General features: G+C 32.6%; 1 protein-coding gene across 2 annotated transcripts; it reads right to left on the reverse strand.

Annotated features, from left to right (window-relative positions):
* Positions 1 to 2,963: 2,963 nt before the first annotated feature.
* LOC101497720 (uncharacterized) lies at positions 2,964 to 8,210 on the reverse strand. Of its 2 annotated transcripts, none has more exons than XM_004514959.4 (2): positions 7,926 to 8,210; positions 2,964 to 4,710 (listed from the first exon to the last, which is right to left on the reverse strand). In XM_004514959.4, exons 1-2 carry the CDS (start codon positions 8,023 to 8,025, stop codon positions 3,713 to 3,715), a joined length of 1,098 nt encoding a protein of 365 aa, XP_004515016.1. In that variant the 5' UTR covers positions 8,026 to 8,210; the 3' UTR covers positions 2,964 to 3,712. The 2 variants fall into 2 exon arrangements, with proteins under 2 accessions (XP_004515016.1, XP_073224258.1); XM_073368157.1 differs by lacking the exon at positions 7,926 to 8,210 and adding an exon at positions 4,954 to 7,823.
* Between the last annotated feature and the right edge of the window lie 3,206 nt (positions 8,211 to 11,416).

Below are 11,416 nucleotides of genomic sequence, written 5' to 3' on the forward strand. Positions count from 1 at the left end.
TACATACATTTGATTAGTCCATCAAGTTTGATATTTTTCTTCACTTTTAACAAGGATGAATCGGCACATGCAAAGACAACACCTTCTATATTTGTCCTCTCAACATGTCCATTGTAATATACTATGACAAAAAACTCTAATAGAGCCATTGTAGGTAAAAGATGTGTATGAGAAAGTGTTTAGAATGATATTTGTTAGTGTCATTCCTTCATAAAATTAGATGGTGGGCCAATTCGTCAAACTGAAATGGTTGAAAGACACATTTGCTCATGTTCCGAATAATGCAACAGGTGAGCAAGTACAACAACACTGTAGAGCGTACCTATTGCGCTTGATTGAGGGTTTGGTGATCCCTGACAAATCTTGCAATAGAGTTCATTTGATGTATCTTCCCCGGTTGAAACATCTTCAACGTGTTCGATTTGGGGTTCAGCCTATTTGGCAAACTCTGATCCAGACAAATTTGTCATGCAACCGCACCGTCTTATGCATGTTTGGATGGATGTATATTGCTCCTTCAATCTTGGGTGTGGTATCGCATACCATTATTGCCCCTCATTGCACTAGAGAGATATCATCTCTACTAGCAAAAGGGTAAAACAATTTTCATATTACTCCAATAAATTACGTATAATATACTTGCCATTCTGGAACTCCATACTGGGATCTTGTCAATTATAGGTCAAACATTGATCACATGCAATATTATCTGGTTTAAAATTTCATTGTTCAACAAAATTTATACTACTTATAATTATGCCGCCTTACTAATATGTCTTTTGTTTTCTCTAGTTCATATGGATGTCTTACAGGGGTCTTGAAAACGTCATACCACAACAAGCATATTAGGATTCAATGATATGGACTGTCAAAACCGCTTTGATTTGTTTCTCAACTGTAGAATGACATCAAACAAATAGAGTCAAACTGCAATTTGGACTTTCCTAGGAAACACCTGATGAACCTGAAAATATTGATAAACTTCGCTGTCAAGATATAAGAGGGAATCATCTGAAAAATTGGAAAGACATACATACTTCATGGATTCAATTTTGGAATGAACGTCGAAGTCGTTGTCTTACCAGTCAACTGATACATGGACACGCAATACCAACAGAGGAGTATATGGTGTAGTTTAGACACAACTCCAATTTGTACATATCAGCTCCTCACTTACTGTGGGATACACGATATGGTGTTGTAGACGAGCCAACTCAACCATCACAACGACAAAGGTGTAATAGACCTCGTCCATCGACTCCCCTTGTTACTATTGAAAATAAAACCACATCGCCATTCATTTTCTTTCACCCCAACACAACAACAATTTGAACCACCAAGACAATCATTTTAATTCATGTTAACTCAACAATATGATCATCGACAATCTCTACATTCAAGCGACCAAGATTTTGTGAATAACTTATTTGGTGTATACCTAGGTACGTCTGCTCGTTATATTAATAACATGTACTCATTTGGTTTTCCACCATTCGCAATCAAGTAGATCCTACTTGTTCGATACATGTCGACCTACTAAGTGAAAATGTACAAGAGACACATGTCCCAGTTGACGAAGAAAACCTACCTCCACATCGTTCACGTCGTATTCGTCGACCACCACTATGTGGGGCTGGACACCATATAGGAGATTAATGTGATAAAAACATTGTAATAAAATTTGTGTTTATTTTTTTCACTCATTTTGTATTTGTATGTTTAATTATAATATTTAATTAATTTTAATTTTATTTTTATGGACTCCATTTTATTTAAATTTTTTAATAATTATATAAAGTAAAATTTAATTAGATCATTATTATAAAAATATTAACATTGCATTTATTTATTTATTTAATTAAAATAATAATTACTTAAACTAATAATTAATGAAACTTAAATTAATTATTTAATTAAAATAATAATTAATTAAATTAATAATTAATAGAACTTAAATTAATTATTTCACATTTATAAATTATAACTACCCACTTTTTCAGTAGGTATGTCATTATTAATTGATCAAATCGCCTATGTATGTGTCTACTAATAAAAAATATTTTATAAATAACAAAATAAATTTTATAAATAAATAAAATTACATTGAGAAGTCGGTGTGTGGGAGACCGATTTCCCTTCATTTTTTTAATAAAAAAAATAAAATAAAATCTTGAAAAATTGGAGTTTGAGAATTTTAAAAAGGTGATACTTTAGTATTTAGTATTTTTTTTTATAGTAGAATAAAAAAAAGCCTCAAAATCATTCCTCGGAAAATGAATATTACAATTATGTTTTCTGAATATTCCAGGGTTTTAGAACTCTCCCAATGCCAATAAGTCCCCAAACCAAAACAAATGCCAAAATTGCCAAAATACCATTTCTCTCGATCACCCCTTTTATTTATAAACATGTCTTATTCTCCTAATTAACTTATTTCTATTCTAACTACACACAGCAGTTACATGTGGCAAATATTAATAAAAACTATGTATAATAATTTAACTGCCTACTACTACTGATTATAAGTCTAACATATTGGAAGAATGCATAGGAAAAAGGAAAATTTAGTGATACCAAAGATTTGTAGAAAAAAGAGAAGAATGCACACTTACATGAAAGAGTAGATAGTTACAATATGTAAGAGTTAGATATTGTCACATATTTATTTTCCAATAACAATCAGCATATTTCTTTAAAATATTTAAATATATTGATTGAATTAAATTATCTAAATAGGAAAAGATGATGTATGGTGATGTGAAAGAATATTTGATACTCTGCTTGTATTAACCATTCTTAGATCTAGTTGATGTGAAAGTACATTTGATGTTTTCACCTAGGTCAATCTTTAATTTTTGAATATTTCCCAAATTAACAAAAGCAATTCAAAGCCAGTAGATAAAGTTTTAACTTTTCGAAATTCAGAGTATTCCATACATGCCAACATAGTAACTACTACACTATTAAACTATCAATCATATTGAGTTCATTCAGATATTCAACTTTGGGTCAATGATATACATCAAGTTTCCAAGCTACAATACAAGCAAAGGTTAGCTAAATGACCCTTCTCAAAATTTAGAAGAGAACATCCATATTGTCGCGGCGGTTTCTACTTTCGCCTCCAATGTTCTCAAAAATCTCAAAAAACACGCTCGGATTGGCCAATTCAGACGTGTATTTTACACATCCGGATTGGTCAATCTAGACACAATTTAGAGGGCTTTTGAGAACATTAGAGGGCGAGAGAAGAAACTACCTATTGTCACAGCCTACAAAAGATCAAAACAAAATAAGGTGTTGAGTTGCAAGGAAGCTTTAATGATTCATTGTCCAAAGATCAACCAAAAGCACAAGAGCTTTAGCATTGCACAAAGCACCTAAATGAGTGTTGGTGTCACCTCATGATACTGAACAGTGTTCTCTACTAACCAAAATGCAAGAGAAAAACCCAAAAAATTTCTCAGTAGAGGACCAAACTGTGAAACAAAGTTTACACCTCAAGCATAAAGTCAATAGCCCAAATTTCTTGTTTTTGAGAATCCTTAGCAAATACCCTATACGTTTGCACCCAGTAACCAGCTTCTCCCAAAATCCAGACAAACAGTAACCCTCTGGCATATATCAATATTGATCAGTATTAACAAAAAACAAGTACTATTGTCGATCAAAAAACATGGCACAGTATGGTGTTATAAGTAATAACTAACTATTAAGAGCGAAAATCCCTTTTTCTACTTTGCTCCCTCCTCCAGTAATGACCTGTTTGACTATCATCTCTTTGAAATTGAGATCCATTATAGCCTAAATCATGTCTATTAGAGCCTTCCCTAATCTGGTTTCTATGATTCCCAGCAGTCCAACCTCCAATGTTTCTTCTAAATTGGGAATCACTTGAAACATAAGGTTTTTCTTGTGGCTTCCATCTTGACACATTTGTGTCATTGTTTCTCCATCCTGTGTTTGTTGGAATTACATTCTGTTGAGTAGACTTGTATTCCCAAGAGTTGCCAATATTAGGCGAATTATTTGACCGCTGCTGGCACCAAGCACTATCGTTAGTTTTGCCCCATCCTTTATCTATCTGTAAGCATCCAGAATTCCAATCTTTGCACTGATTATTATCGTCCCTTCCTTCATTCCAACCCCAAGATTTAACATGACCACCTTCCCCAGCATTGCTGATTAGTCCTCCATTTCCACGAATGCCATTACTCTCCCAAGGATTGTCAGTAGTATCCGCATTTTCAGAATTATCATGATAATCGCCCTGGTTCTGCCATTGAACTTCATTATTTTCAGAAGCTCTGCTAAAAGGTTTTGCGGCACATTCCCAAGGATTTTCACCATCAACTGAAATTTTCGTTCTTTTATTTTTTATCACATTCTCTTGTTCTTCGTCGGGCAGAGTAAAGAAAGCCTTATCTAATTCCTTTATCAGTTCTGGATCAATGCAAGGATTCCAATCTATTTGCTCAATATAAGCATCTGGATCAGGCAGAGAAATATCACATGGAAGGCTGTTGATTTTATCCCAGTAACGTTTTTTGGCATTTTGAAATGCTTCTTCGGCAGCTGAGTCCTTCCAATTGAGCACATTGTTATGGCAGTAGATCAACTTTTTGGAATCAACAATCTTCTGCCATGGTACACGTCCCATCAAAGTGCAGTATTTCTTCTCCCACAAAGGTATTCCATCGTGCCGATACTCTAACATGGTTAAAAAACAAGAAATTCAGTAGATTAGATATGGTGTTACAATAGAAGAGGGACCATAACATATAATAAATTATCGTTGTAGTTTTTAGACATAAAATAATACAGGTAAAGAAGGTTCAATCACAAAAACTATGTCAAGAAATTATATGAAAGTTCCAACAAATACTCTGAAATTGATATTAAACTTTGGCAATAAGCACTTATTGAACCAAACCAATGATGTAGGGTAGTCACCTGATATGTACAGGAACTTTATTAGAATGAAATTGGGAAGAATTCCCATCTTACAGTATGAATTGCAAAACTTTGAGGGTCTGCACCTCCCAATGTCAAAAGGCCCAATATTAACAAAAAATAAAAGAATCAATATCCTCTTCCTCTCCTCTCTTGTATTATATATATATACACACACACACACATTGTGATACACTACCTTCTCTCTACATACTTGAATCTACTAACTATCTAATTGTAAGTTCGTAACTAACTAATTACTAGCTTATCTAACAATGCACCCCCCCGAGGTTTTCACCCTGTCCTCAAGATCAAGGTTTGGAAAGAGGAAAAAAAATGTGAAAACCAATTACTTCATTGGTCTTTTGCAATTCCGGAAGCAAATAGAAGAACAGAAGACAAAAAAATTCAGATTATTTTTCCAATTTCAACTCCAAACTTGATTTGAAACACCCCCTGCATATTTTCCCATTAGCTGTAATCAACTTTGCAAATTTCAGTGCATTTCAATGCCATTTCAGTTGGTGTAGAATGATCATACAGAATAAAAATTAAGTCCATGCGATAATGTTGGGCTTGAAACCACTTAACAATAAAATGAGCCACACAAATTAGGGCAACAAATTTGTCCAATCTTTGAAGTGGTGTTTGTGATTTACATCCATTACTCCTCTCCCATGTAGTGCAATTGGTGGGCAGTGATACACCTTTTAAACCTCATCAATTTCTTCCTCCCTTTACGCGATCCCCTTCCAACCTTCTCTATTGATTTCTTGCACCCATTCATCATTTTTTTGAATTTCCATTTTCTCTTCCTGAATGAAAATGCTCCTACCCTGTACTGCCTAAGGTTCTAATTCTGTTTCTGCTTCAATGACAAATTCTTTTTCATCCTTCAAGACACTATTTTTCCTTCTGTTTTCTTGTTTTGTTTCAGTATCTACTTCTTGCCTTTCATGACATCCAAGTTAGTTTCTGCTTCCTCATCTTGATTCCAAACTTCTGTATACTGCTTGAGCACCACCTTATTAAAAGTCTACCATTTTGCATTCTGATTACCGTCTTTACAAGATAACCACCTTTTTGAAGGTCCACCATTTTGCATTCTAACTGCTTCATCTTATTAAATACTACAACGGCTGCAAACTACTGATCTGTGGGGATTAGCCAACAATAAGCCTCCTTTCCATCTGAGGTTTGACTCTTTTTCAAGAACTCCCATAACCCAAAGATCGGATCTTTGATACCAATTGATAGGAACTATAATTTTATTCGAAAAACATAATGAAGAGTTCCCTGTTTTACAGTATAAATTACAAAACTTTGAGGCTCTGCATCAACTCCTAATGCCAAAATGCCACAATTCTTACAAAATAACTTGATATCCTCTTCTATTATTTATGTACACATTATACATCAAACCCTCTCGCTAACTTCTTGACTCAACTAACTATCTAATAGTAACTACGTAATTTCTGGGGTTATCTAAAACCTCTAAAGGGCTTCTCAAACCAATATTAATATTGAATATAAAATGACCTTTTCGATAACTGCAACACCTCTCATTAAAACAAGAATACAAGGCCAAACTTTATAAACTTGGTGAATGCAAGATTGTGAGAGTTCAATTTAATCCTGAAAACCTCTAAAACTCGGAATACATATCTACAATCAATGGAGGTATACATCAAACCAAGGAAGGGGAATTTTGATGGCTTGAGGCAAGACGGCATCGAAAAGTGCACATCTACTAAAGAAATAGATTAAATCTTTAGGCGCCTCTGACTTCACTACATCAAATAACCTATACTATTACTACATTCATTCATGGAATGAAGCAGCCAGTACACCTAAGATAATTGAATGCCATGAAATGTTCTACACCAACTAATGACGGATAAATAGAAAAACACTGGAGACTCAAAAGTGGTCCAATGCACGATGCTCCTACCAAGTGGAGTCTGGAGAGGGTAGATGTACTCTGTACACACGCCTACCCTGAAAGTTGAGAGACTATTCCAAGATTCGAACCTGTGACTTCTAGGTCACAATGCAGCAACCCTACCCCGTTTAGCAAACAACCGAGACTTCAAGAAACAATTTGCTAGTGCACAATAGACAGTGAAAAATGTTCACTTTAAATGCTAAATTTCTAAAACTTGCATCCAGGAAACAAAATGATAGAAAGCACAAAACAATCTTTCATATACAAATAAATACAAATGGATATCATTTCTATTGTGAAGCAATTTTTCTAAAATCACAAAATCTTCACTTATTTGTCAGTGGAAACTCATCGGTTATGTTCTCACTTCACAAGTATTATTTGCACCAATGTTTTAAAAATCTAACCAGCAACACCTTCAGATCATAGTTGAACTACTTTAAACCACTCAAATCAAAACAAAACCACACTATAACAGCTCAAATAACGTGTTGTCAAATAGCCGCTATATAGCATAGTAAAATTTGAACAAATCGCTATTGTTATTCAATACGCTGTTTTGTACAAAGTGTTGTCCAATAGTATAGCGGAATTTGAACAAACCACTATTGTCTATGATCCGCAATGGATGACACTGCAAATAACCAAACTATACACATTTCCATTTTGCGATACACCCGGTCGATTGAACCATTCAGAATACAGTTTAACTGCCTTAACCCGCTGGAATCGAGACAAAACGACACTATAACACCTCAAATAACCAAACTATAAGCATTTCTGTTTCAGGTTCAACTGATTGAACGTTAGTTCGGTTCGATTTTTAAAACATTGATTCGCACCAAACACAAGTCCCCAACAACACTTCCTATTTAACAAAGTATTCGAACTAACTAATAAAAAATTCCATGAAATAAAACCTTTTTTTCCTCTCCTATAAAAAGAAAGAATATCAATAATAATAAATAAAATAAAAAAGAGAGTGAAAAATAATAAAATAATAAAAAATAGAGAAAAATTAAATTACCAGGAAGAGGGGCTTTGATGTCGTAGAAAATGGGAGGAGGATTGGGAGATCTACGAAGGGGGAAGAACCTACGCGATGGACGATAATTCCATTTTCCCATTTCTTATTTATTTTTTATTTACGAAATTGCAACGCTCATCAATCAAATTCAGAAGGTTTAAGTCATAAGTGATGGTGATAGTGTTTCTGAGTTTCGTTTTAACGAAGTACAATAGAAGAAGTAGAACCACTTTTTAGTTTTCTTTTTACTGTAGGAGAAAATCCAGTTATTTATATCTATAGCACACGTTACGTTTTGTACTGTTCATAGAACCGTCTCTTCACGTGTAGGTTATTTATATCCGGAAGGTTTCTTCTTTGTTTTTTTCGGCTGCTACTCATCTAAATTCTACGACTTATTTTTATAGTATAACCAACTGTTATTGGTTATAATCTCCCTATTTATTAATTTAGTAATTATCTATTTTAAAAAAATCAATTTTTTATTTTTTATTTTTATATTTGAAGACAACAAATTATTTACAAAACATGAAGTCTCCCCTTATGATTTTCGTAGGTACGTGTTAATCCGTAAATTCATCACTTAAACTAATTTAATTTGCAGTTTAATCAAAATTATTTAAGTTTTAATAAAATTCAAATATATTCAGTTTGAGTAATTGATTAGAACTTTTAAACATACGAACTTATTATGTTGATCTGACAAAAATCAAATTAAATCAACTTAGTCATAAATGGGTTGGGGTGGGTTGGGTTTACAAGTCATAAAAAAATCATTTTTAAAAATTTAATTAAATTTCAATATTTTAGCATCTCAAAAATAACAAATTTCTTTTAGCAAAACACATCATTCAATATTTTAAAAGCATCCATAAAAATAAAAATAAAAAACACATATACCACCTAAATTAAGAACAAATATTTCAATATGCAATAAGAGGGAAACAAAAATAGAACATATACATGTGTTACGTCAACGAATTGGATTGATAGGTTTGTGGTTTCAAAATTGAAGTAACTATGTCGATTTACAAGAAAGGGTGGTTTGAATTGTAAATGCACCTTTTAAAAATTCCTGTTAAAACTTAAGAAAATAACTCAAGATTGATTTTGGTTGTGAAAACAGAAAATAGAGAACGTTTTTGGTTTTAATCAGAAAACAGAGAACGTTCTTGGTTAGTTAAAATCAATAATTCAATTTATGTTTTTAACTTGATAATCAATCAAACCGAAAGTAAATAGATAAGGGAAGAGATACCACACAACGATATATCCTGGTTCACCCAACCCGGGTTACGTCCAGTCCTCACAACTGTGAGATTTTCCACTAAGTGTTTAAAACAAAGAACCTTCTTGATCTTACAACACCTAGTCTAGATCAACCTTGATCTGTTTCAATCTTTATTACTTTCCACCCAGAAAGCAATAACAGTACCTATCTAACTTTGATAGGATTCAATGTACTCTAAACAAACTATAAAGAAACTCTTATAGTTTGAGTTTTTACAATTGGATTGTTTTTTACAGAATCTGAGATTTCTCAACTCTTGTTTGAGAATGATTCTTTACAAAGGATTTAACGATAATTTCGCAATCTAATATCAGAATATGGATCAGCCTCTGTTTTGCGACAAATTAGAACTTCAAGTATGTATGTGATTGATTTAATGATGATTTCAGCTCTTTTTCTTGCTTGTCTGATCCTGGATATTGGCCTTCTATTTATAGGCATTAGAGGCCTTTAATGAAGGTCAAAAGAGCTGTTGATAGTGCTCTGAAGTTTGACTGAAGGCAATATATCAGATTAAAAATAATCCAGCTTTGAAAAAACTGCTTTTCCCTCTTTTTGACTTTTCTGGTTTAGCATTTAAAGCAGTTTTGTCTTCTAGTTAAAAAGCCTTTGATGTTTCTCCCTTGATATTGGATGGTACAGTCTTGATCTTGAGTCTTGAATATAGCCAGAGGAGTTTGGAGAAGAATTATAAGCCATTACATAAGAGAATGCACAGCTGCTGAAGTTATGCAGAAAACGGAGATTCATTATCAATCTGGGTCTGTCAATTTGAACTTTCTTGAGATTTAATAATCATCTGGAGTTCCTATTTTAATCATTCTGGATGTCTTTTCCAATGTTTTATCATATATCAAGGTTGATCAAACTTTCTTGACAGTTTGATTTTCTAAGTTACAAACTGTCTTGATTTTTGTCTGACTTTGAGTCCTTTTATTTTAGAGATCAGATAACCTTTTTGAGTTTGGATGAATCCTATTTGTTCCTTGCCATGTGCTGATTCTATATGAATAAATTTCCAGGGCAGACTCTTTGTTAAAGAGGTAGAAAAAGTTTGATCAACATGTTGTGATGAAGTTTTTTGATGCTGGAGATCTTTCTCTGTTTTAATGTTCTTGTTGTTGTTTTCTTTGCTTTGCTTGATTCTGTTCTTAATTAAATTCACTCAAAAGCACATGTTAAATTAACATAACATTTTAGAATCATAATTAACTTTCTTAATTAACCTTTATTTATTTTCATCAAAACTTTAAATATGGAATTTGTCTCAACAAAAATATCAAATTCGTTATCCAAATTAAACATTATTGGGTTTGAATGTGTTGGATCCGAACTTCCGAATTCGAACAAATTGGATTAAAATTCAGTTGAGTAGGTTTAGGTGACCGAGTTCATGAGTTGACATGTCCTTGTGAACACCCCTATTGAAGAGTGTTGTCAAATATCGTTAAAATTTCAATAAATTTTAAGTATTGGTCCACAATAATACACGTCATGTAATCAATAAAAAAAAAACTAGCAAATCTAATTTAGAACTCAAGAAAATTAAAAGTGTTTTTTAGTTTTCAAGACAAATAAATCGAAATAATTAGGCTCTACTGAAACAATTACAAGAGATATACAATTAGATCAATGACAATAATTGAAAAGGGACAATTTAATCGATAATAAAAAAGACAAACCTAATTTAGTACTATGAGTAAAATAAAAGTGTTTTTTAGTCTTCAAGAAAAACAAATCGAAACAATTTATTCTCAACTTAAACAATTACTAAAAAGATACAATTGGGTTAGTGACGATAATTAAAAAGGGATAATTCAATCTATAAAATAAAAGTTCTCTAAATAATTTATTCGTCAATTAAACCTCCTTAAGAATGATTGTAAAATGGCTATTTTGTATGAATCTCGCACAAGTTATGAATAAAAACTTTTCATTTTATGTACTAGTGACAAACATTTATCTTATGTATGATTTTTACAATAAATTATATGTTTTTTAAATGTTCTCTCTTTTTAAAATAAGGTGTGATATCTAGTGGTAGAAAGCTCGAGTTCATATATGAAGGAGGGTGGTGCTAATTCTAAGCATTTACATGGGTTAATGGTCGGTAGGATGAGACACAATAGTATTATTTGTGTGGAGGTGAACGAGGTGTATGTGAAAATAGTTATTGAGATTTGTAACATTATTTTATAAC

The sequence above is a fragment of the Cicer arietinum genome, chromosome 5 (genome assembly GCF_000331145.2).
Source record: "Cicer arietinum cultivar CDC Frontier isolate Library 1 chromosome 5, Cicar.CDCFrontier_v2.0, whole genome shotgun sequence".
Classification (NCBI taxonomy): domain Eukaryota; kingdom Viridiplantae; phylum Streptophyta; class Magnoliopsida; order Fabales; family Fabaceae; genus Cicer; species Cicer arietinum.